Raw genomic sequence first — 27,234 nt, forward strand, 5'->3', positions numbered from 1 at the left:
AATGGAGAGAGGTAAATAGTGGAGTCCCCCAGGGGTCTGTACTGGGACCAGTCCTATTCAACATATTAATAGATGATCTGGGAAAAGGGGTAAACACTGAGGTGGCAAAATCTGCAGATGATACAAAACTACTCAAGGTAGTTAAGTCCCAGACAGACTGCAAAGAACTACAAAAGAATCTCAAACTGGGTGACTGGGCAACAAAATGACAGATGAAATTCAATATTGATAAATGCAAAGTAACACACATTGGAAAATATAATTCCAACTATACATATAAAATGATGGGGTCTAAATTAATGGTTACCACTCAAGAAAGAGATCTTGAAGTAATTGTGGATAGTTCTCTGAAAACATTCACTCAAAGTGCAGCAGCAGTTAAAAAAGTGAACAGAATGTTGGCAATCATTAAGAAAGGGATAGATAAGATAGAAAATATCATATTGCCTCTAAATAAATCCATGGTACGCCCACATCTTGAAAATTGCAGATGTGGTTGCCCCATCTCAAAAGAGATGTATTGGAATTGGAAAAGGTTCAGAAAAGGGCAACAAAAATGATTAGGGGTATGGAACGGCTTCTGTGTGAGGAGAGATTAATAAGACTGGGACTTTTCAGCTAGGAAAAGAGACAACTAAGGGGAGATATGATAGAGGTCTATAAAATCATGACTGGTGTGGAGAAAGTAAATAAGGAAGTGTTATTTACTCCTCATAACACAAGAACTAGGGGTCACCAAATGAAGTTAATAGGCAGCAGGTTTAAAACAAACAAAAGGAAATATTTCTCCACACAACACACAGTCAACCTGTGGAACTCTTTGCCAGAGGATCTTGTGAAGGTCAAAACTATAACAGGGTTCAAAAAAGAACTAGATAAATTCATGAAGGATAGGTTCAATCAATGGCTATTAGCCAGGATGGGCAGGGATGGTGTCCTGAGCCTCTGTTTGCCAGAAGCTGGGAATAAGTGACAGGGAATGGATCATTTGATGATTACCTGTTCTGTTCACTCCCTCTGGGGTACCTGGTATTGGCCACTGTCGGAAGACAGGATACTGGACTAGATGGACCTTTGGTCTGACCCAGTATGGCCGTTCTTATGAGAGGCTGTATAAATAAATCTAACATCACTACTCTCTACTTCCAGGACAAATTAAGAAAAATTGTAATATGGTTGAATTATACACACAATCTAACTCAAGATTATATTCACAATACAAGCAAGAGTGGATGCCAAGTCACTTCCATGGAAAACTCTGGCAGTTCAGCAGAAAAGAGCTCCTAGCTGCAAGAAACAAAGATTGAGTCATATTTCTTAGATGCTCCAATTGGCGAGCAGCACATGTTAAAACTTCTGTTGTTGGGAAATCTTAATTCTCTTCAGCCTTAAAACATCTGAACTTGGAATTGGGTCACTTGTGTTCTTTTCATGAGTGAAAAAATGTTATACTGGATAACTGTTTCACTAGTTTTGTTGAGGAGTATTTTATGCCAAAAATACACAGGCATCTGGGCCAAAATAAACTTTTGAGTTGGTGAAAATTGCTTGTCATAGGCAAGTCAGCAGTGCATTCCGGATAAAGTGGTCAAGGTATAAAAATCTTATCAATAAATGCCAAATGAAAGCTCCAGCTACGTGGGATTCTACAATCTTCAGTTGGCCAAAATATTATCTAATGAATCCTCACTTCAAAACTGCAGCTATTATTCAACATTTTCCTAAACAAACTAAAGGAAATGTAAATTTAAACTCAATTTTAGTTAATACAAAGCCAGAAGGAATGGCAACAACAGTTGTAGGTAGATCAAAAATGCATATGGATCTGGATAATTTGTGACTTTGCTCAGTCTACAGTGAGCTGATATGTAAAGAAATGCAGAAGAATACAAGTACAGAGGAGTAGTGTGTTCTCTTGTGAATTCCTGTAATCTCAATCTCCAGTTTAATCAATTGCAGCTATGAGAAGAGGAATCAACACAGTGTGGATGGATAGGAGAGCTGAGAACACTGAAAAAAAATATAAACATTCATTTAAATAAAATTCAAGAATTCACATCAATCATATCCAGATCTCTTTTCCTTGTTTTTTGTTTTAAAGTAAGTTTGCATAAAGGGAAAATATTGCTTATACTCTCATGCAGGTATATATACCTCTACCCCGATATAACGCCACCCGATATAACACGAATTCGGATATAACGCGGTAAAGCAGCGCTCCAGTGGGGCGGAGCTGCACACTCCGGCGGATCAAAGCAAGTTCGATATAATGCGGTTTCACCTATAACGCGGTAAGATTTTTTGGCTCCCAAGGACACTGTTATAGAGGTAGAGGTGTATTCACATGAGCATTGTCACCAGAGGGTTTGCAAAGCCATCTTTGAAGGCTCTGTATGGATCTGGGAGTAGAAGCACTCATGGGACTCGAAAGACCCATTGAACAGCGTGAACAACAAATTCTTCTTTCACGGTCCATAGAGGCTGAAGTACGTTCGCATAAACTTTTAATTGAATAATGAGTAAACTTGTGAAAATCAAATCATGGATAATTTACCAACACACAACAGGGGTTCAATTGAATTATTCACTGCAAACAACTGTATCAGATCTAGATCATCAACATTGATATCTCCTGATATTGTTACAATCTTTGTCCTCCCAACACTCTCCTCATTCATCCTTCCTAGCTTTATGCGGTCTAATTTGGATTTTAAAATCCTTGAAACAGGAGCCTCATTTCATTTATCTGCAAAATACCATGCACAGCCATCGTACTGTATAAATAAGAATGCTGCTGATAAACATGTAAGCTGGATTACATGCTCTGGCAAGCCTATTTAGTAGCTGATGCCCAGACTTATCAACTGCAAATTTTGCTGCCAAGGACCAGAAAATGTATAGCATAAAGTGTTACACATTGCTACAGCAGGCTGCCTATGTCAGAATATTCAAAGGTTAAACAAACATGGGGGCAAACAAGTTAATGGAAAAGCCTTAACACTTTCAATTAAAAATGACTGATTCTTTCTGGTTAACACCTTTACTACTTGGTAAATATTTAGCTAACTCTATTATTAAAAATTGATTACCAGAGCATTTAGAGGCTTCCATTATAGCCCATTCCACTGGACAAGGCATAGGACTGGAAGCATCCTTCTATTTCTAGGTCTTCAACTGACTTGCTATGAGATGTTGGCCAAATCATTTAATCTCTGTGCCTCTTTCCTTACCTGTAAAATGGGTTAACAGTATCATCCACTTGTTCAAAGTACTTTAAGATTATTGTTAGCAGGTAAAAAGTGCATAAACGGTAAGTGCAATGTTCTCCATTACTTCATATGGTATTGAAGTGAGACTCAATATGTCTGTCTACAATGAGATAAGCTGTTATTTCATAAGAGGAAGAAAGACATATTGTACAACAGGACAGAAAATCTGCATCCCATTTAAAATAATGAGAAATCAGCAACTTTCTAAGATGTAAGAGTAAACTCTTAAATTGTCCAAAAAAAAATTAACTTTTTTAAACACTTACATTTATCAAAACATTTTAAAAGTAGAAGTCACAATTTTGAAGACCACCGTCTTCTCTGTGCTTTCAAACAGGACCTGGATTCTCTGTCTTACTCTACATCAGACTCAGAATGGCAGCTTCCTGTATGTTAAGTATTCTTTAACAAATTAAAAACACATTTTTTTAGTTGTTTGTTCTTTGAAGTTAGATACAGTGGTTATAATTTCTTTAAATACTTCTCCCTTCCCCCGAGAATACCAGCAAGTTTAATTCCATATCAAATGCTTTTATTTCATCTTCCTATTCTTTCACATGGCACAAAGGACCACGGAGACATTACTCAAGAAGCAACAAGAGGGGTAATTGAACACACTTCCCTTTTCAGATTTAACACTCCTCCCCCAATAGATTCATTTCTAATTTCAAGAGTTCACAAATTTGATTACAAAAGCATCATGATTTGTCTTAGCTCATATATGGCACAAGGCCATAGTCATGCCCCAAAAGAACATTCCACATAGCCTGGAACTTGCCCCCAACAGTGGCTAATATTGCAAGCTTCGGGGAAGAGCATTAACCCTCTCCATTCTCATCCCACTCCCCAAATATTCCTAATCTTATACTATACTATAGAAGAGGCATCATGCTCCAGATAGGAGCTCTGCATTATGGCATCATCTGCTGCTGTGTCAATTTCAGCACTGGAAGACTGCAGCACGGTAAAGAAAAAGCTAGGCCTTTGAGGCCAAGCAGAAGTCATTAAACAAATACAGAAAATTAGGAAGTGAAAGGCTCAGAGAAAATCAACTGTATTTGTAAAGTTCAGAATAAAAGAACTTCAAATATTTAAAGGCATCACAGCAGTCACTCATCATATAAATGTGTTAGTCCATGAACAGCCAAAAAAAAAAACTTACTAAAAGTTCCTAAAAATACATCAGCTTATACAAAAAGGTTTTCTTTGCAAAAAAATATGACTAGAAAGCAGACTGCATACATGACAAGAAAAGAATCACCTGATCTTTTATAGTTATCGGAATCACGTTTTAGAACAGCATATTAATCATTATTCATTTTATTACTGGATCCAGAAAAAAACATTTAAATAAAATATTCCATAAAGAATAATCTGATTTACAGTTTAGACGTAAAGATTCATCATAATATCCAACATACCTTCCCTGCCATTGTGTAAATCATAGTTAAACAATCTGTACCTACTCTGCCACCAGAGTAACACAGCATGATGGTCTTCATAAATACATCTGGTGTTTGGGTTTACTTTTTTTACATACAACAAAATAATACTTTGACTGTTACTAACAAGTATTCTGTCACACTTAAAGCAAATGAAAAGCTATGAGATTTATATAAACTCAATAGGAATATTAGCTGTTTAACAACTAGAAATTGGTAGGTTACATGTTTCAAAAGAAAAAACAAAATCTAGCTGCCAATCGTATCATTAGTCATTGTGCAGAACAAGGACATTGCAATCCAAACAGACTATTAGCACAGTGCTCTCTTTTTACAAGGTACATAACTTCTGAGTGGGAAGGAATAGGAAAAATCACAATGAGAACTATCTACCCCTGTAACTTTATGGAAACATACTGTCACGCATATGAACTATTTCCTTTATAAAGCTCAAATTGAAAACAAAAGTTCATTTAATACTGTGGCAATTATACCCTTTAGTTTCCATTTACATCAAATACAAATCAGAAAAAACTGCCCCAAAACACTGATTTTCACATCACAAAACGGTTGTCAAAATCTACCATTTGTAACACAATTTTCTGGTGTTGCAGTTAACAATTTGGTTCTTCAGACAACAGTCACAAGTACTTTACTAAAAATACACGTGTTTCCTACAGGTAAATGTGAAGCTTTATTTAAGATGGCAAAGGCTTTGTAACAGTGTAGGGGTGCAAGTTTTCAGTATGAAGACGTTCAGAAGATTTGCTGCTCAAAGAGTATTTTTTCAAACCCTGTTGGAGGAGTGTGATAAAATTCGCTGAACTGACAATCCAAGATGGCACTGTCATCAACTGTAGGACAGAAGCAAAGAGAAAAATAATTAGAGGAGAACAGCATTTATTTTGACTATACATTACACCAAATTAGATTATACATCAATACATTGTGTGTCCACAATGACTGAAACACAAAGCATATTCTCCAATATATCAGTCACATCCAGGCAGTAGAGATAAATAAGATCTTCTTGGTTAATCTGTAGAAAAGATCCTAGAATACAATCAAGCAGGCCAAAACATGTTTATTTCCTATAGAATACTTCAATTTGCAAAGGACTCTGCTGAAATCAGTGAAAATGTTGCTATTTATTTTACTGAGCGTGCTAATAAGCCTTAAAGCAACTCTCCTCAACTTCTAGGGCCCTCATTTTCCCCTCCACTATTTTGAAAGCGCACAGGCCAAGCGTGGTTATGAGGAGACATGAAAGAGGATGCATCTCTATGGCAAGCTTCCCATTCCCCTGCTTGGTGTCAAGCCATCTGCTTAGGTTATCACATCAGAACCCTGCTTGACTGTTATTTTTAGACACCTGGATTTTAAAAATAAATCAGTATTTTTCGAAACAATACTGCCATGAGACTTTCTGCCTAATTCTAGGTGGAGGATTAAAATGGAAATTCTGACAGATCATTAACTGCTGCAATACTTCACATGCAGCTTTACTGAAGTATAATACATAGTGTAGCAGTGCTCTTCAGAAAAATCAGATCCATTTAGTTAATGAGTCTTTAAAAGAAACATTCCTCTAAGCCACACCTCATGTGAGAGCAGTATATCAATGCCAATCCGCACCCCCCTCAAAAACCCAAATACAATATTTTGGTCAATAATTTAGATATCCTGAAGTCAAGACATTCATTTTCTCCCACAGCAGCCTTAACTGAGCTCACAAGTACTATCTTGTATTGTTATATGTGGTGTTGATTTTACACTTTAATATTTGTGCAGATGTGCCTGGGGTACAGCTGCTGAAGGAAGCAACTTTGAATTTGACTTGTGTTTTAAGTTCCCAAACATGACATCATTTACCTTCTGTACAGAGTTTATTTTAAAATCTCTAAGATTCTGGTCTCAAACATCGATAAATTAAATGGTTGAGAGTAATTTCTCCTTTCATATGCCTATGAATACATATCATTAAATTAAGGGTTTTATTACTTGTAACTTATAACACGGAGGTGTCACCCGAGTGTAATTTGAAAATCATCAGGTGTTATAGCAATAACTAATCCATTGTGAAACATGGAAATTCTTGGGAATTTATGTCAGCTCTTGAAGGATGATGACGGGAGAGGGAGTCTGGCAATAAAAAGTCACCTCACAACCAAGCCTAAAACTTCAGTGGTGTGGCATTAGGCATGGAGAAAGGAGGAGGAAGTTAAAAAAAAAAAAAAAAAAAGGGTACAGAAGACCAGGGAGCCCAAGTTCCTGCTGCAGCAAGTAAACTGTTTATGAAACTACCTACTCCCGAGGTCTAAATTCTCTCCACCGTAACTCCATTTCCAAAGCAAAGCAAAGATGACGTGTTAGCTACCTAACAAAAGTCTGTTCTCCCATTCTCACCAATGTGGTGTCTGGCAGCCAGAATCCCAATAATATAATGTTCATAGGAATAAAACTGTGGCAAGTATTTTATTCCTGTTTGCGCAACTATTTGTAATAATGCCACCATGTGGTAAATATAACACAAAATGACAATATGAAATAATCTTCACTGTAACAGTTCTAAGGGGATAAATTGGCACTTGAATTTGTAACATTCAGAGCTTCCAAAGCAAATTTAGATTGTTTCGTTCAGAAAGTGTAGCATTAAGAAAGTGTCTAGACAGATACAGAAATGTGCCAACAGTTCATTATGAAATATGAAATGAAATAATAAGCAGACATACCACTTGGTACTATGGTCCTGTCACATCTCACAAGCTAAGCAAGTTTGGGATAGGTCAGTACTTGGATGAGAGATTTACAAAAAGGTAACATTAGTAGTAATATTGGGGATTCAATGAGTGGTACTTTTCCCTCTTAGTACTGAACCAATCCCTCAGCAGGGTGGGATGAGGCACTGTGCAAGCGGAGGTGTAGCGTTTCAGATGAGACAATCAGAATTCCTACGTACGTAGGATTTGCAAAGAGTACCTTGGAATTTTAGTAAGGTAGGGTTAATTCACGTTGTGGCCAAATTCCAACTCACAAAATTAATACAATCTTTCTTAAGCTGCCTAAGCAGACTGGATATGATATTTGTTTCCTGTTCAAAACTGTTGTGCTAATGTATTCTGTCAATGCAGTTGCCATGATTCACTGTAGAAACGGCTACATTTTCAGAGGTGAAATAATTTCTATATAACATTTGGTATCAATTTGTTACAGTTGTGAAGTATTTTGAGATGGAAGATGCTACCACATTAAAGTTTATATTTCTATAAAAAATGAAAAATAATAAAAATGTACATCCTATCCAAATCTGACTTAAAAATTGAAATGCTACTACATTATCGCATGAGCAAGAGGGGGCATAAATACAAACTTCACAGAGAAATTGGATTAACCCATTTATCTGCGGTGAGTCAGCAAAAACATTGTGTGGCTTTATCGATACCTGATGATTTGACAGTATGTTTACATGACTTGTTTTAACTGCAGTAATTCCCTAGCTGTCATCTGTGGACCCATTACTGGTGATCCACTGCTAGGTGGTGGTACTCGTTTCCAGCTACTAAACTGCACTGAAAGAAGCAAAATATACACTGATGCTTTCCTAATATTACTTTTCCATAACCAATTGCTGTAGTTGCCAAAGGATACTGTTCGATTGTGACTGGGAGGACAGGTGGGCCACATGATTGGAAGTAGGATAGGTGGTTTGAGAGATTATTGCTATTAAGATTGACCACATTGAATAAGTTTGAGAACCCAACTTACCATATACTACAGGATAGACAGTCCCTCTGATTCCTGAAGCTGGACAATGCATATTCTTTCCATTTAAATATACATTTAATTCTACATGGTCATATGTAATACCCTATAAGGCAAAGTAGGAACTGTTAGCATAAGATCATCAAGCTGATACATGTGAGAATGTTTACTATTTCTTTTTACTAGCTGAACACAATGGGCAGTTTCTAATACAATGGCATAAAGCACAGTCTCCTAAAAGAACTCACTAGACCAAGGGTCGGCAACCTCTGGCACGCAGCTTACCAGGGTAAGCACCCTGGCGGGCCGGGCCAATTTGTTTACCTGCCACGTTGGCAGGTTTGGCCAATCGCGGCTCCCTCTGGCCACGGTTCACGGCTCCCAGGCCAATGGGGGTGGCGGGAAGCCACAGCCAGCACATCCCTCAGCCCACGCCGCTTCCCGCAGCCCCCACTGGCCTGGGATGGCGAACCGCGGCCAGTGGGAGCCACGGTCGGTCGAACCTGCTTACGCGGCAGGTAAACAAACTGGCCGGGCCTGCCAGGGTGCTTACCCTGACGAGCCGCGTGCCAGAGGTTGCCCTGCACTAGACCATTTTTCCGGACTCTTAAAAGGTCAATAATTAAGAATATTTAATTACATTTGAACTCGCAAGCACCAAAAGTGCTTGCAGGCTTAGCCAATCAGGGGACAGCAGCAATAACAATCGTAACAATCGACTTATTTGACGAACAGAAGCTAACCAATATAGTTCAAATTGTGAATTTACAGAGCTCAGGCAGTTAGCAAAGTAATGCATTTGTTACTTATTATCCTTCAAGTGTTTTAACTTCAGCTTTGCAGACTAAATAGATTGAGTGAGCCTTTAAAGAGACTGCAACACAGCAAGATTCTCTTCCAAGCAAACCATCTCAGCAGGGGATTTTTTTTTTTAAACTTCAGACACCTAGCAATAATCTCGCAAACAACAGCAATTAAAAAAAGATATTGAAAAAGTTGGTATTAGAAACAGTGTTAATCTGATCACTTCCGTGTATTTAAAAAAAAAATTCTAATAATGTTAGAAAACTAGTAATACAGTAGACCACTTTAAATATACAAGATAATTTTAAATATATTTTAGGAGTGTTGAGGAGGGAGAGGGAGCATGATCCATACAGATTCCCAAGTCCCTCTCATTCATTCAATTGTCTTTCCAACAATTTTTTCTCTCCCTATCCCCAATCTAATTTCCTCTCCCTTTTCTAAATTGTATCCCAGCTTGGCTAAAAATAAAACCCCTTTATCCCAATACCTTTGCTACAAGTCTTCCTCCAAGGCTGCTAGGGCCACTCTCTCTGCCTGCTAACCAAGCACAGACCAACGAAGAGCTCTTATGCTCCCTGGGTACAACCTCATCTCCATCTCCAGTGCATTCTGGGACATCTTTGAACAGGGAAGCCCAGCCACAACGAGCTTGGGATCTCTACGGTGATGGCCCCCTGTCAGGTTTATAAGCAAATTCATCAACCCTAGTAGCAGTGGGTAGCAATGAAGCACTATTGTGATGGGGTATATAAAACCCATTCTGTCACAGTCACTGAGGGGTAAAGGGACAGAATAGCTACTTCCCCAGGTGTGGCTAATTGACCTGCAACACTTGAAATAAGCAATCCAGGCACAGGATTATCTTGCATCAGCAGCAAACTGGCAGGAAGACACTGAAGGATAAGAACTAGAAACCCTCTTTAGGACTGAGGTGAGACTGCAGGGGAAAACCTGACAGCATAAATGGGTATCCTTCCTCCTGCACACCATAAGGAAGACTGGACTCTCTAAGGGCCTGCTGCCACGCCTAGGAGGAAGACAGCATAAGGATCTGAGGATAGTGGGAGCTGAACTGAAAGGCGAGGAGAGCAAACATTTAAAGGGCCAGTGTACTTCTGATGAACAAGAGGGCAGGCGAGAGGGCATGAGCCCCTTCAGGTCTATCTCACTTCTCCAGAAAAGGTGTATGGGGGTGGAAAACATATGAAAGGGAGAGATAGTTCGGGAGAAGAGAAGTAAGGAATATTTGACCATTCCTCTATCCATTACTCCCCAAAAAGTACTGGAACCAATTTTTGTTCCAACTATGCCCCTGCTAGTGATGTGGATTAGAAAAGACAGTGAGGAAGGAACATGCCTAACTTAGGGTGCATTATTAGCACAAGACCTCATGATAAATACATAACTGTGTTTTACTAAATTATTACAATTCTGAAGGGTTGCATTGTTCTATAATGTTTCTCAGTATGAAATAGTAGAAATACTCATTTAATAAGCCTACATTTTTTACAAGTCAATAACCTCCTGAATATTACCTTCTGATGCACTGTAAGCATATTAGTTTAATAGGTTTAATCCTTTTATCAGATATTGACTTTTCAGGGCTTCAATAAAATTCTGTGTTTAATTTGCTTGTTTGCATGGAAAGCTAGATTTTAACAAGGGTTCACTGTATTCCCTTTTGCCTTGCATCAGTGCTGACAGCAAAACCTGCTTGGAAAATCCCAGAAACATCTATTGCTGAACTATTCCAACACAGCAACAAATTTATATTAACAAGAACTAAGGAAACTCACCACAATGTCACCCTCCTGTGGAAGGCTGTTTGCTGGCAGCCTGTTCTTCTCCTCGTTGTTGTGGTAGAGAGCTCCATCATTCCTCATCACTAAACTATGCACATCTCGACCAAGTGGAATTTGATTCAAATTTGCTTTCTGGGTTGCAACTCCAATACCCCAAACCCCTGAAAATATGATGATGATATTTTGTGAATACTGTTGTTTGTTTCTTTTGAAATCTCAGACTGAGAGTAAGGGATATATTCCAAGTGTGTGCCCCGAGGACAGCAATATCACAAGTGAATTTTAATTTGAAAAGCATTAGCAATTACATTCACTAGGCTGAGACAGACTTTAAAATATCCTTCCAAAACATGCTGTACCTTAGTGTTTTTCTTTTATTAGCCATTAATATAAAAATTAAGGGGTAAAAGTCTTAGCCCTCACTCTGAACCAGTTATTACCCAAAATGACTAGAGCAGCAGTTCTCACTGGGGGAGGATTCCTGGGGCAAAGGAACTGCAGAAGATAACCAAAAGGATGTCTCTGAGGACTCAGCTGCAAGTCTTGGCATAGGGGCCATGCTGGGGGCAGGGCCACAGAATATACATGCCAGTGATTTCAGACAATGCAGCAGCTCATACAGCAGCCTGGGGCTGTCTAAATTATGCTGGGGGAGCTTCAGTCCTGGAAGCAACCCAGAACTGGGAGGACACAAAGGTGGCTTAAAACCACAAGCTGCGAGTTCTCTGCTGCATTTATAAACACAGAATCATTTCCACAATGGCCCACAAGAAGCTAAAGGAGAAGAATCTGGAAACATACTAAAATAGCAAATAAATGTAGACAGCAAATATTATTGGAGAAAAAGTACAAGAGCTATATACACAGTATTTTACATGCTCATAATACAATATAAATATTAATTAATTTAGCAGAAAGTAGCTCTAAATTATGTTTACTGAAAAAAAACATATATACAAGAGTGTTCAAACATGGTAGTGTTTAATACCGGCAACTCTAGTAATTTCACTAACCATTGTTTTTAATAAATCAAAGCAGCAAAATAGAAAAATGACAAATCTTTCTTACAAGATGACAATTTAGTTTCTTACAAAAGTTTGATACTTGTAAAGTGTGTTATTTCTCATTGTAGTAGTCCAAAGATGCAGTGCACTTAATTATCAAAGATGCAGATGCTTTGCCTGCTTGTACTCAAATCTCAAATACCAATCTAAATAGAAAATAATTTTGCTAACTAACCTGTAGATTGGATTTTAAACTCAAAATAGCTCTTGTTCTGATGCAAAGGTGCATTGGCTAGGCAACCCCCCGTGCCACATATTCTTCTGCCATTTTTGACAATGACGACATCTGTTCCTGCATACGCAAATAAAATACACAAACTTCAAAAAAATGTTGTTTTTTTAAGTTTGGAGACATCCATTAAAACCCCAAGAACAACATTTTCTCCTTCAACCAAGTAAAAGCTTCATTAGTCTATCAGAATTAGGTTGTGCAGTGCTTTCAAGTAAAGAAAGGATATGTTTATAGGCTAGTTCATCTTTCAGCTAGAGTTCATCTATTTAAAATCTATATTCTTTAATTTCTCCTCTCAGGCTTTAAGGCAGCATGTTGATTACAACATTTCCTCAAATATCGCAGCAGCATAGCTTACAATCATTTAATTAGAAAGACACTCACTATGAGAAAGGGGATGCAGGGCTCAGGCCTTTCTCTAAATCACCTCCTTTTCTTGGTCTGGAACTGAAGGATAGGCACAGAATACTTTCCATAAGTTGTAGTCACCAAGAATTAATCAATAGTAAGATTCCTTTTAAGGGTTTGATTGCGAGGTTCCTTTAAAAAGGTACCTGCCAGCACACACAACATAACATTGAACTGCTAAATTCTACACTCTCCTGTGGAAGATTTTAGAAAGCTCTAATAAGCATTTGTCAGCATAGGCACAGACAAGACAGAGTCCTCAAAAGCCAGTCCAATAATTTCTGAGGATGCCTGGATGTTTTGTAGCCAACAGGATTTTTTAAAATAATTGTTTGGCAAGGAGTAAACCTTTCTAAATTGGTTTGTTGCAATGCCCTTTACATAGGACTACACCAGAAGACCACTCCACCCTTGTCTTCACACAAAATTTGTACTGCTTTAACTATACTAGTATAGTTAATGCAGCAAACACACCCTTGTGTGGACACAGTTATAACAGTAAAAAAGGGCTTATACTGGTATTGTTTATTCCCATATGGAAGGGTAATTTAAGGTACCATTACCAATATCAGTACATACATACATACATCACTTCCCAACCAACATAATCATACTAGTAGACCAGAAGTTTGTGGTCCAAGCTTTAGAACTAAACCTAGAGCAGAATACTGCTGGCCTGGTTATTTAGCAACATTTTCATGCTGGGATCATATTACACAAGTACTTCAGAGACTACAGAATTCCAATTAGTTTCCAAATGAAACACAAGGTGTAGTTTTTGACTTAGTCTTTTATTAGGGTCTGTGTGCCTTAGAGATCATTTCTTTTTGTGCCATAACCTCACAATTATATAACTAAGATCACTTTGGACTGTAAGCTCTTTGGGGAGGGACTGTCATTTGTCATATAGTTGTATAGTGCCTAGCATAATTGGGCCCAAACTGGCTGTGGCCTTTAGGTGCTACTGCAATATAAATGTAAAATAATAATAAATACTCAAGCTGAATGTCTCCAGATTGGGCACATCTGGGGACAGGGCATTCTCAGTGAAAGCAAATCAACTGTGGAATTTGCTGCCTTGTTGATCTGACAGACCCTGATTTGTTCACCTTTGTGGAATACTGTAAAACCTAACTATTCAGTCAGGCTTCTTCTTTAATGGGGTCATCTGAGTGGGGACAGCCCTCAGGGTTTGGGGGAATTCTTCTAAATATCATTGTCTAGCCCTGTTAACAATCACCATGATGTATGTTTTTAAAATGTTGTCATGTACATAGAACTAAAGTCATCGGATAGGCACAATACAGTAACTGAAAAAATAAACAAGATAAATAGTAAGATTCAAAGCACGGGCACCTTGTCTTTTATTTGACAGGAAAGCACCACACCCCTACAATTAATAATAATAATAATAATCGTGGATCTAAAGTGCTACATAAACACTCACCATTCACCCCCATCTCACACCACAAAGAAACCCCGGCTAAAGCTGCTGTTGTGTCAAACTGCAGCAGGCGGTGACACTTGGTGCTCGCTGACCCTCCGGTGCGAGGCAGAGGGGCCAGGGCAGCCTGGCGATAATGGGGCGAGGGCTAAGTACAACCCCGCCCCGGAGCTGGGGAGACGGGCCAAGCCCGAGCTCGGTGAAACAGCCCGGCAACTGGAGCAGGATCAAACACGGGGGCGGGGGGAACCGGACTCCGCGCCCCCGGCCCGGCTCTCACGGGGACGGGACCCAGCGCCCCCGGCCCGGCTCTCACGGGGACGGGACCCAGCGCCCCCCGCGGCTCTGGAGGGGCCGAACACGGGGCCCCAGCGGGCCGGACCCAGCGCCCCCGGCCCGTGCTGCGGGGGTCCCTGGCCGGGGCGGGGCGCGCCCCCCTTACCCATGTGCTGCGTGTCCAGCTGCACCGCGGGCATCTCCTTCAGCGGGATGTGCCCGGCGCCGCCGTCCCCGCACCAGCGCAGGCAGCAGAACACCGAGGCCGCCATCGCTCCCTGGGGCCGAGCCGCGGGCTGGGCTGGGCTGGGCTGGGCCGGGCGGCTCGCGCGCAGCGAGGAGGCGGCCGGAGAGCGGGGCGCGCGGGGCGCAGGGAGGGAGGCGCCGCGCCCCCTGCAGGCTGGGAGGACTCGGCGCGCGCGAGGCTCGGCCGGCGGCGGAGGGCGCTGCGGGGCCCTGTCAGCCTGCAGCCCGGCCGGCCCCACGCACACGGAGGGCGGCGGAGCCCCGGGGGCAGACAGCGCATCCCCCCCAAGGACCCACCCTGAGCGGAGCCAGCCCCGGGGGGCTCAGACCCAGCGCCACTGCCCAGCTGGGCGCATGCTCAGTGCAGGGCTCGAAAGGCTCCCACCTGCCCCGGAGAGTTTGGCCCCCAGATCCCAGCTGCGGGGCTGAGGCCACCTCACCCTAGGAGCAGGGAGGGAGCCTGAAGTGAGGGTGGGTGGGAGGGGCTGCAGGTTTGTATAATTTTTGGTGGAGTCCAGAATGGGGCCAAGCCGCCCTCCCCCCCACCTGCGTAAGGCTCTGGGAGGGAGTTGAGGTGTGGGATGGGAGGGGAGTTGGGGTGCAGGATCTGGGCTGGGGCAGGGGGTTGGGGTGCAGGAGGGGGTTCGGGGTGTAGGCTCTGGGGGGAGTGGGGATGCAAGAGGGGAGAGGGGTCAGGCTCTGGGCTGGGGCAGGGGAGAGGGTGAGCCGCTTACCTCAGGCGGCTCCCGAAAGTGAGCAGCACATCCCTCTGGCAGTGTCTCTTAAGCGAGGGGCGGGGGGAGTCTCTGCGCATCGCTGCCTGCAGGCACCCCCCGCCCCCAGCTTCCATTGGCTGCCGTTCCCAGCCAATGGGAGCTGCGGAGTCGGGGCTCGGGGTGCGGGCAGTGCACGGAGACAACCGCCCCCTCTCCCCCCCGGGGCTGCAAGGACACGCCGGCCACTTCCGGTAGTGACACAGAGCAAGGGCGGGCAGGAAGCCGCCTTAGCCCCACTGCCGGTGGTGCCCAGGAGATGCTCTGGAGGAGGCGCGCAGGGGTATCAGGCAGGGCCGGGGAGAGACCCAGCCCCGAACCTTGGTGGAGCTGGGGTCCCCAGGCCCTGAATATTCCTGGAGCATGATCACCATGAACCCATACAATTCCCTGCCCGTGGGCTTGGCTGGTGTTTTCTACACACTCAGTCGCAAGCCAGCTCAGTCCTTCACAGTAACAAGTATTTGACCCAGTGGTGTAGGATGAATCATAGAATATCAGGGTTGGAAGGGACCTCAGGAGGTCATCTAGTCCAAACCCCTGCCAATTCCCAACAAAATCATCCCAGTCAAGGCTTTGTCAAGCTTGACCTTAAAAACCTCTAAGGAAGGAGATTCCACCACCTCCCTAGGTAACCCATTCCAGTGTTTCACCACTCTCCGAGTGAAAAAGTTTTTCCTAATATCCAACCTAAACCTCCCCCACTGCAACTTGAGACCATTACTCCTTGTTCTGTCATCAGGTACCACTGAGAACAGTCTAGATCCATCCTCCTTTCAGGTAGTTGAAAGCAGCTATCAAATCCCCCCTCATTCTTCTCTTCCGCAGACTAAACAATCCCAGTTCCCTCAGCCTCTCCTATAAGTCATGTGCTCCAGCCCCCTAATAATTTTTGTTGCCCTCCATTGGACTCTCCAATTTTTCCACATCCTTCTTTTAGTGTGGGGCCCAAAACTGGACACAGTACTCCAGATGAGGCCTCACCAATGTCGAATAGAGGGGAATGATCATGTCCCTTGATCTGCTGGCAATGCTCCTACTTATACAGCCCAAAATGCCGTTAGCCTTCTTGGCAACAAGGGCACACTGTTGACTCATATCCAGCTTCTTGTCCACTGTAACCCCTAGGTCCTTTTCTGCAGAACTGCTTCCTAGCCATTCGGTCCCTAGTCTGTAGCAGTGCATGGGATTCTTCCATTCTAAGTGCAGGACTCTGCACTTGTCCTTGTTGAACCTCATCAGGTTTCTTTTGGCCCAGTCCGCTAATTTGTCTAGGTCCCTCTGTATTCTATCTCTACCCTCCAGCATATCTATCACTCCTCCAAGTTTAGTGTCATCTACAAACTTGCTGAAAGTGTAGTCCACACCATCCTCCAGATCATTAATAAAGATATTGAACAAAACCCGCCCCAGGACCGACCCTTGGGGTACTCCGCTTGAAACTGGCTGCCAACTAGACATGGAGCCGTTGATCACTACCTGTTGAGCCCGACGATCTAGCCAGCTTTCTATCCACCTTATAGTCCATTCATCCAGCCCATACTTCTTTAACTTGCCAGCAAGAATACTGTGGGAGACCGTATCAAAAGCTTTGCTAAAGTCAAGGAATAACACATCCACTGCTTTCCCCTCATCCACAGACCCAGTTATCTCCTCATAGAAGGCAATTAGGTTAGTCAGGCATGACTTGCCCTTGGTGAATCCATACTGACTGTTCCTGATCACTTTCCTCTCCTTGAAGTGCTTCAGAATTGATTCCTTGAGGACCTGCTCCATGATTTTTCGAGGGACTGAGGTGAGGCTGACTGGCCTGTGGTTCCCCGGATCCTCCTTCTTCCCTTTTTAAAAGATGAGCACTACAGTAGCCTTTTCCCAGTCATCCGGGACCTCCCCCATTCGCCATGAGTTTTCAAAGATAATGGCCAATGGCTCTGCTATCACATCCGCCAACTCCTTTAGCACCCTCAGATGCAGCGCATCCGGCCCCATGGACTTGTGCTCGTCCAGTTTTTCTAAATAGTCCCGAACCACTTCTCCACAGAGGGCTGGTCACCTTCTCCCCATACTGTGCTGCCCAGTGCAGCAGTCTGGGAGCTGACCTTATTTGTGAAGACAGAGGCAAAAAAATAATTGAGTACATTAGCTTTTTCCACATCCTCTGTCACTAGGTTGCCTCCCTCAGTAAGGGGCCCACACTTTCCTTGATTTTCTTCTTGTTGCTAACATGCCTGTAGAAACCCTTCTTGTTACTCTTAACATCTCTTGCTAGCTGCAACTCCAAGTGTGATTTGGCCTTCCTGATTTCACTCCTGTGTGAAGTACTGTGCTGAGTACTCTGACCACCCCGGGCGCTCTTGGCACAGGACCCGTTGCAGGATCTTCCCAATGACACCACAGAGATGTAGGGTAATGTTCATTCTACTACATAGCTGGTACTGAGGGCCTGGCCTGCGTTCTGCGAAACAAGTCAATTGCACCTCAGGATTTCTGCAAGGGATGGGTAATTTTATGACTAATAATAAGAACTGTAGTGGTACATTAGGGTTGCCACCTTTCTAATTGCTGAAAACTGAACATCCTTGCCCTGCCCCCTGTCCTGTCTCTTTCCCCAAGGCCCTGCCCTCTGCTTACTCCTCTCCCCCACCCTTGCTTACTCTCCCCCTTGCTAATTCCCCCCTCTCCAGGGACTCACCTGCTGCCTGTAGAGCCACGCTGGGAGGAGCTGACGCGGAGCCTGCCCAATTGGGGCAGAGGGAGGGAGGGTCGGTCCCCATAGCGAGGGCCCTGTGGTGGAGGCCAGTTCCTGCAGCCAATCCTATGATACATGTTAAAATGGGCTAATAAAATCTCATGCTTCAGAGCAGCAGAGGTCAAGAAGGAATTAATGTCTCTGCAAATGTATAGAATTGCACCATTGGCCGATGAGATATTTTTCATCCTTCAAAGGAACTGGGCTCTGCTGCAGAAAGGTCTGATCTAGTATGGCAATATCTAGGTAATATCCTATGTACTTTTGCTGACCAAGAACACCAGCGGTAGTTAAAAACTTCAGAAATCTAAAGTTGCCAACAATGCCTCATCTGTTTGCTTCTCGCTCAACCTTTCTCCTTGTCTTTCTCCACTGTGACCCTTTCACATGAACTGATCTCCCACTTCTGGTCTTCCAAGTCACTATGCGCTTATTCAGATCTCTCCTTATGACTCACTTCTGCGATGCCCACAAGAAGTGACTCAAGAATCATCATTACTTAAACAAAAATAAAAACTTTGAATTGAATCCTCTAGCAATATACATAACCACATAATCTTATTAGCATAACCCTTGTCCTACCTCACCAATTCTTTCCCTACTTCTCGTTACCTTCTTTGCCATCATGCCACATCTAAAATTAGATTGTAATTTATTTGAAGCTGAGCCATTGTCTTTCTCTTTGTCCTGTAATGTGCATTCTACATGCTTGGACACTAGAAATATTTTTTGCATTCTAAGTTGCTAGGTTGTCATGAAATTAAAGACTGTGTAAGAAATATTCCTTTCAGAGGGTACGTCTACACTACAAGACTATTTCGAATCTACTTAATTCGAATTTGTGGATTCGACCTTATGAAGTCGAATTTGTGTATCCACACTAAATACACTAATTCGACTGTCTGAGTCCACAGTAACGGGGCCAGCATCGACTTTGGAAGCGGTGCACTGTGGGAAGCTATCCCACAGTTCCCGCAGTCCCCGCTGCCCATTGGAATGCTGGGTAGAGCCCCCAATGCCTGCTGGGGGAAAAAATGTGTCGAGGGTGGTTTTGGGTAACTGTCATCATTCAACCGTCACTCCCGCCCTCTCTCCTTGAAAGCGCCGGCGGGAAATCTGTTCGCGCCCTTCTCTGGTCGGTTACAGCTCGGACGCCACAGCACTGCGAGCATGGAGCCCGCTGCGATCATCGCTGCACTTATGGCCATTGTCAACTCCTCGCACCTTATCGTCCACCTCTTCCACAGTCAGCTGCTGAGAAATCGGGCGAGGAGGCTCCGTCAGCGCGGTGAGGACAGGAAGTCACAGAGTGGCGCAGACCTCTCACAAAGCAGGGTACGCCGCGCAGTGGAGATCATGGTGGCAATGGGTCAAGTTCATGGTGTGGAACGGCGATTCTGGGCCCGGGAAACAAGCACGGACTGGTGGGACCGCATAGTGCTGCAGGTCTGGGATGAATCACAGTGGCTGCGAAACTTCAGGATGCGTAAGGGCACTTTCCTTGAACTCTGTGACTTGCTGTCCCCTGCCCTGAAGCGCCAGGACACCCGGATGCGAGCAGCCCTGACTGTGCAGAAGCGAGTGGCCATAGCCCTCTGGAAACTTGCAACGCCAGACAGCTACCGGTCAGTAGCGAACCACTTTGGCGTGGGCAAATCTACCGTGGGGGTTGCTGTGATTCAAGTAGCCCACGCAATCGTTGAGCAACTGCTCTCAAAGGTAGTGACCCTGGGAAACGTCCAGGTCGTCATAGATGGCTTCGGCGCGATGGGATTCCCAAACTGCGGTGGGGCTATAGATGGGACTCACATCCCTATCCTGGGACCGGCCCACCAGGCCAGCGAGTACATTAACCGAAAGGGCTACTTTTCTATGGTGCTGCAAGCACTGGTGGACCATAGGGGACGTTTTACCAACATCTACGTCGGGTGGCCGGGCAAGGTTCATGACGCGCGTGTGTTCAGGAACTCTGGTCTGTTTAAACGCCTCCAGGCAGGTAGTTTCTTCCCGGACCACAAAATAATGGTTGGGGATGTGCAGATGCCTACAGTGATCCTCGGGGACCCAGCCTACCCGCTAATGCCCTGGCTCATGAAGCCCTATACAGGTGCCTTGGACAGTGAGAAGGAGCTCTTCAACTACCGGCTGAGCAAGTGCAGAATGGTGGTGGAGTGTGCTTTCGGATGTCTCAAGGGGAGATGGCGGAGCTTACTGACTCGCTCGGACCTCAGCGAAAAAAATATCCCCATTGTTATTGCTGCTTGCTGTGTGCTCCACAATCTCTGTGAGAGCAAGGGGGAGACCTTTATGGCGGGATGGGAGGTTGAGGCAAATCGCCTGGCTGCTGATTACGCTCAGCCAGACAGCCGTGCCGATAGAAGATCCCAGCGGGAAGCGCTGTGCATCCGAGAGGCTTTGAAAGCTAGGTTCCTCGGAGAGCAGGGTAACCTATGACTCTCCAGTTGATTTACAGAGAAGCTGAACCTGAGCCTGTTTCAGTGACTGTTGACTTCGATCTGCGGTTACATACCCCGTTCTCCAGGTTTCCCCCCTTCCAACACACGTTTTAAAATAAATTTAATGGAACACTGATTATTAACAAAGTTTTCTTTTATTATGAATTCCTGTTCAAGGGTTGAAACATGGACGCGGACTGTGGTGGGTACGGTGTGCACTGATGTACAGACCGCTTCTACACTAGAGGAATGACAGGCTCCTGCTCCTACAGCGGTCTCTGGGGGGAGGACGATTGCAGGTGGGTGTGCAGGAAGGGGTGGGTTTGCAGAAAGGGGTGAGGGGTGCCGTCTTTGGGACGGAGTTTGGATGCAGACTCTGGGCTGGGGCGTAGGAAGGGGTGAGGGGTGTGTGGGAAGGGTGAGTATGTGTCCGTGGATGAGGGCTCTTGCTGGGGCTCAGGGCATCGGAGAGGCTCGTGGCTAGGGTGGAAGGGCATGGTAAGGGCAGCCTGCCTTGCCATTTGTGGATGGCAGGCGCTAGGACCCTGGGGCAGCATACACCTCACAGACTGACCCGGGGCAGCATACACCTCACAGACTGACCCTGGTGCCTAGTGACTGCAGTCTGTGTGTGTCCTGCTGTTGATCCTGCCCCCAAGTCTGTACCCTGGTAATGGAGGCTGTCCTATGCAATTAAAAAACCCCTCCCCCCCCTTCACACAAAGTCTTCTGACAAGGAAAACGTGACGGAAACAGTGAATAACAACAAACTACTCTTAATACTCAACTACACAGTGGGGGGATGAAACTTGGATTTGGGACTGGGTGATCCAGGAAGGGAAGCACTTCTCAAAATTTATGGCATGAGAGCTGTTTGGTACATGAGCGCTCTGCTGGGGTGGAGTGACAGTTTTCACGGCCCCTAGCGCCCCTCCTTGTGATTTTGGGTGAGGGGGGGACAGGACTTTGTGGCGGGGGAAGGCGGTTGCAGATACAGTTCAGGGGGGCTCTCTGCTGCCTGCGGTCCTGCAGAACATCTACAAGGCGCCGGAGCGTGTCCGTTTGCTCCCTCATTAGCCCAAGTAGCGTTTGAGTCGCCTGCTGGTCTTCCTGCCGCCACCTGTCCTCCCGTTCGCTGTGTGAGCGCTGGTGCTGACATAGGGTCTCCCTCCACTGTCTCTGCTCGGCCGCCTCGGCTCTGGAGCAAGCCATCAGTTCCGAGAACATGTCGTCCCTAGTCTTTTTCTTTCGCTGCCTAATCTGCGCCAGCCTCTGTGAGGGGGATGCCGGGGCAGTTCGTGAAAGAGCCGCAGCTGTGTGATGGGAAAAAGGAAGTGATTTCCTTGAAAAGATACATGTTTGCGAACACTGAACACAGTCTAGTCAGTTTCTGTGAACAAGACCATACAGGGAACCTAGTCTCACGAGCTCTCAGGACAAGTTCGAGATTTCGGAATACGCTTTCATTGGCTGCGGTCTTGCACAGGAGGTCGGACAAGCGGGGCGGTACAGCTGAATCCGTGTAGCAGCCAAGCCTGGTAAGCACTACACTATAGGCTGCTTAACAGTTAATGGATAGCTGTGCCCTCCCGCTGAAGGCAATCTGGAAAGCATAAAGTCTGACCCTGTTCCAGCCCCTCGCGGCTGTGCCCGGGAAAGATCACTGTATGCTTTTCCTCTGCGGCCTCCAACACGTGGCTGTTAAACGAAGGTCATTGCTATGCAAAGTAAAAGTCAAGCATTCACAATAGTAACAGTACACTAATTGCCCTAATTAGATGCAGCAGTCGCCGAACGAGATTACCCTGAGGCGGGTCACTCGGAGAGAGAGAGAGAGGATGCTGCTAGAATCCCTGCACAGACCAGGACCGTATGCTGCCATGCTGGTGGAGGCAATGATTCCGCTGTACATTAGGATGGCCTGGCGCGGAAGAGTGTGCTTCCACGGAGCACCAAATAAGGCACCTCTCCCCAGGAACCTCCTGCGGAGGCTTTTCGAGCTCCTGTACGAGAGCTTCGTGGAAGTGTCCCAGGAGGATTTCTGTTCCATCCCTATATGTGTGGACCTTCTTTTTATATAGTTTTATATGGAAAAGTTTTTATATAGTTTTTATATATTTTTTATTCCTGTTTTTTAAAAAATAAATGTTTCCATGTTTATAGCACTTACCGACTGATCCTTCCCCTGATTCTGAGTCCGGGTTAACGGCCGGGGAGGGTTGGTAGGGGATCTCTGTGAGGGTGATGAAGAGATCCTGGCTGTCGGGGAAAGCGGTATTGTAAGCGCTGTCGCCTGCGTCGTCCTCCACAAACCCTTTCTCATCTTCCCCATCGGCGAACATCGCCGAGGAACTGCCCGTCGACACTATCCCATACTCAGAGTCCACGGTCACTGGTGGGGCAGTGGTGGCAGACCCACCTAGAATGGCATGCAGTGCCTCGTAGAAGCGGCATGTCTGGGGCTGGGCTCCGGAGCGTCCGTTTGCCGCTCTGACTTTTTGGTAGCCTTGTCTCAGGTCCTTGATTTTCAAACGGCACTGCGTTGTATCCCGGCTGTATCCTCTGAGTGCCATGGCTTTGGAGACCTTCTCGTAGGTCTTTGCATTCCGTTTGTTGGAGCGCAGCTCCGAAAGCACAGACTCATCGCCCCACACAGCGATCAGATCCAGGACTTCACGGTCTGTCCATGCTGGGGACCTCTTTCTATTCTGGGATTGCATGGACTCCTCTGCTGGAGAGCTCTGCATCGTTGCAGGTGCTGCTGAGCTCGCCCCGATGTCCAAACAGGACATCAGATTCAAAGTGCCCAGACAGGAAAAGGAATTCAAATTTTCCCAGGTCGTTTCCTGTGTGGCTGGTCAGAGAATCCAAGCTTCGACTGCTGTCCAGAGCGTCAACAGAGTGGTGCACTGTGGGATAGCTCCCGGAGCTACTAAGTTCGATTTGCATCCACACATAGCCTAATTCGAGATAGCCATGTCGAATTTAGCGCTACTCCCCTCGTCGGGGTGGAGTACCGAATTCGAACTAAAGAGCCCTCTAGGTCGAATTAAACGGCTTCCTGGTGTGGACGGTTGAGCGGTTAATTCGAATTAATGCTGCTAAATTCGATTTAAAGTCCTAGTGTAGACCAGGCCAGAAATTATTTCTCTCTTTGGGGGAAGGAAAAATTTTAAACCATCTGAATAATCTATCACAAATGTACCTCTTTCCCTAATAATTGAAGAATAATGCCTGCGTTTCTTGTTCACTTGTTGTAACACTGCACTCTTCAAGTCAAACATAATCACAGTGAATGACTACTTAAAAAAAACCCACAAGTCTAATAATTTCATGATACATGCCAGGAACTTGATCGCTGATAGGACAACAATGTACAGCATGTGTTTCACATTTTAAAATCATGTTCAGTATCCTCTCTACTATTTTTAATATATATATTTTTGGCAGATGGTAGACATCATGTCAATTAACTTTTCACAACATTGTATTAGGTGATGTGAAAATGGAATCCTACTTAGAAATTCAATGGTCAGTTATTCACTACTCAGAGTAATCAGAATCACATTTCTCTTTTTTGATCAGAAAAGTAAAAAAAAAAAAAAAATCAGACTCCTCCAAACAGAAAGTGTTCTAGGATCTAGTCAGGCAGTGGGCATGCTTTCAATCTGCTGGGGCCTTACATCTGTTTCTGTGTTCCCTGTGAGTTTGCATTTTTCTTCTGGTTTCTCTCTTTCCCCACATTAGCAATTTAGGCCCATCTACACTACAGAGAGTTGCAGGGGAATAGAGTTACAAAACAGTAGCACAAAACATTGTTAAAAAAATGGATCAATCTCGTACTGTAGATTGAACAGGATCGAACCATGTTTTAGTCAATGTCCTCAATCAGGCCGAAGGTGGTCACTAGACCAGCATTTAGAGTAGAGTGTTCTGTCCTCTGTGTACCCTAGCATATGAATACTGAGGGCTTGATTTAGTTGGGCCCTAGGTGTGGGCCTCTAGTGACAGAAAGCCATTCTACTAGGGGGAGGGGAATGTCACAGCAGATCCAGCTTCATGATGGTCATAAGTAGATCAAACCTCTCAGCTGTACATATTTCACTACAGTGGAAACAGTATAATGCAGGGCACTCAGTCTAAAATAGCAGATGACTATAACATTAAGAAGACATAAGGCCAGATTCTATGCTGTACTTGTGCACTTCCAATATTTTGAGCTGCTATAGGGGCCAATGTGGCCTCCTGATGTAAGTTAGGGTAGCTCTTCGATAGCTCAGAATAACTGGTGTGTTCCAGCCACTCCCCATTCCAATCCAGCCACTCCCAACTGCATGCATGAAGAAGCTTGTCCCTCTTAGCAACAGAAGTTGGTCCAACAAAAGATATTATCTCACCTCCCTTGTCTCTCTGCATGCAAGAAACTGCTTTCCACTGTAGTGAAATATGTACAGCTGAGAGGTTTGATCTACTTATGACCATCATGAAGCTGGATCTGCTGTGACATTCCCCTCCCCCTAGTAGAATGGCTTTCTGTCATCCCGTGCCACAACTGCTCTGGGATATTTGCTATTCCACTCCATGAGGGCACATAAAAGGATCTTAGCAGAGTACAGCACCTACGCCACATTATTTTATATAGGCAAGAATGGTTCCTTAAAATAAAAAGATTAAATGTTTCTTAAACCAAACAATATGGGTGCCTGATTCATTGGATTTAGTAATTTATTCCAGCTTTTGTGAATGCATCCCCCAGAGCTTGTCTTCCACAGTCAATTTTAGTTCTAGGAACTTTGGGCCTCAGTCTCTTCTTGCATCATTTTTTCACTGCCTAACTCTGTTGACTTCAGTGGGGTTTCTCTTGATTTACACAAGTCTAACTGAAAAGAGAATCAGGACCGCTCAAATTAATAGACAGTATAGATAGCTGCATGTAGCTTGTATAAAGGAATTGTCTATTATACCTGTTACTTTATTCAGAAATAGATTACCACATTTTGGGGCCAGTTGCATTTAAGGAAATGGTAAAACTCTCATTAATCAGTGGTAGCTGGATTAGTTCCATTGTAGCTGGGATGACTGGGTGCGGAGGATGCATCTTTAGTGTAATCTAAACTACAGTAGACATTCTAAACTTACATCTGGTTCTATCTTAGGCTTTTTTGGAAATGTTTCAAGAGACAGAGGACCTGACTGAAGCCCACTGAAGTCAATGGAAAGAAGACAGTTGACTTCAATGGGCTTTGGATCAGGCCCATACTTAAGTAGTGTAGCAAAAAATCTAGAGCTTTAGAACAGGCAGCACCTAGCACAGTGGGATTTTGGTCCCTAACCAGGGTTCCTAGTATGATCACAATACAAAAAAGCAATAAATAAATAAAAAACAATATGGTTATACCAATGATCTGCAGATAGCGTGGATGTTAAAAATATCGTCACTATCTCCAATAACAATAAAAGGTTTTTGTAGTGAACAACTGATCTACAGTGTTTTGCAGACTGCTGGTTATTTAAAAAAATATTTTTCTTTATATGCTATATTTAGCTCTAAACCACAATTTGGGGGAAATTGTGGCTTTTCATGATTTTCAGTTGATGAGTCATCTCATGGCTTTTCACCTTGAAAGCACCTTTGACATTTTATTGCACCGCATAATGTGATGCAACTTATGTAACTCATACAGTGCAGCACAATGTTACATATCAACTTTTTTTAACGTATTAAAACAATGTTGATAAAGAAAATACACATTGCACAAATTAGCTGATGAGTCCTGACCAGATATGCCAGCCACACCAAGCTCCTCAGTTAAAATATGAAGTGAAATGTCATCTTGCTCAAAACTGTGCCTAAAACAACTAGATTTTAAGAGTAACTTTAATATATCTCAAAATAGTTATATTTTAAGGCAGTGAGTCCCCTGATCCTAAACTCTTACAGGTTATGTTGATATGTCCAGCATTTATTTGTGGATTTGAAAAATCCACTCCCCTGAGCGACGCAGTTAAACCGACCTAACCATCCCTGTAGACAGCGCTAGGCCAATGGCAGAATTCTCCTGTCAGCCTAGCTACCCCCTCAGGAAGATGGATTACCTACGCCAATGACAGAACCCCTTCTCATCAGCATAGGTAGTGTCTTCACTGAAGCGCTACAGTGGTGGAGCTGCAGCAGTGCAGCTATGCCACTGCAGCGTTTTAAGTGTAGACAAGCCCTGAGGTTAGATAAGAACAGACTGAGGGCTTGTTTACACTTAAAATGCTGCAGATGTGCTGCTGTAGCGCTTCAGTGAAGATGCTATCTATGCTGATGGCAGGGGTTCTCCCCCATCAACATAGGTAATCCACCTCCCCAAGAGGTGGTAGCTAGGTTGAGGGGAGAATTCTCCCTTTGACCTAGTGCTGTCTATACTGGGGGCTAGGTCGGTTTAACTGCGTCACTCAGGGGTGTGGATTTTTCACACCCCTGAGCAACATAGTTATACTGACCTAATTTCCTAGTGT

General features: G+C 44.2%; 1 protein-coding gene across 1 annotated transcript; it reads right to left on the reverse strand.

The window, feature by feature from the left end:
• Nucleotides 1–4,573: 4,573 nt before the first annotated feature.
• SPRYD7 (SPRY domain containing 7) lies at nt 4,574–14,830 on the reverse strand. The gene is made up of 5 exons (XM_045014152.1): nt 14,673–14,830; nt 12,322–12,438; nt 11,077–11,243; nt 8,477–8,579; nt 4,574–5,565 (listed from the first exon to the last, which is right to left on the reverse strand). Exons 1-5 carry the CDS (start codon nt 14,776–14,778, stop codon nt 5,468–5,470), a joined length of 591 nt encoding a protein of 196 aa, XP_044870087.1. The 5' UTR covers nt 14,779–14,830; the 3' UTR covers nt 4,574–5,467.
• Between the last annotated feature and the right edge of the window lie 12,404 nt (nt 14,831–27,234).

Source organism: Mauremys mutica, chromosome 1 (assembly GCF_020497125.1).
Source record: "Mauremys mutica isolate MM-2020 ecotype Southern chromosome 1, ASM2049712v1, whole genome shotgun sequence".
Lineage (NCBI taxonomy): Eukaryota > Metazoa > Chordata > Testudines > Geoemydidae > Mauremys > Mauremys mutica.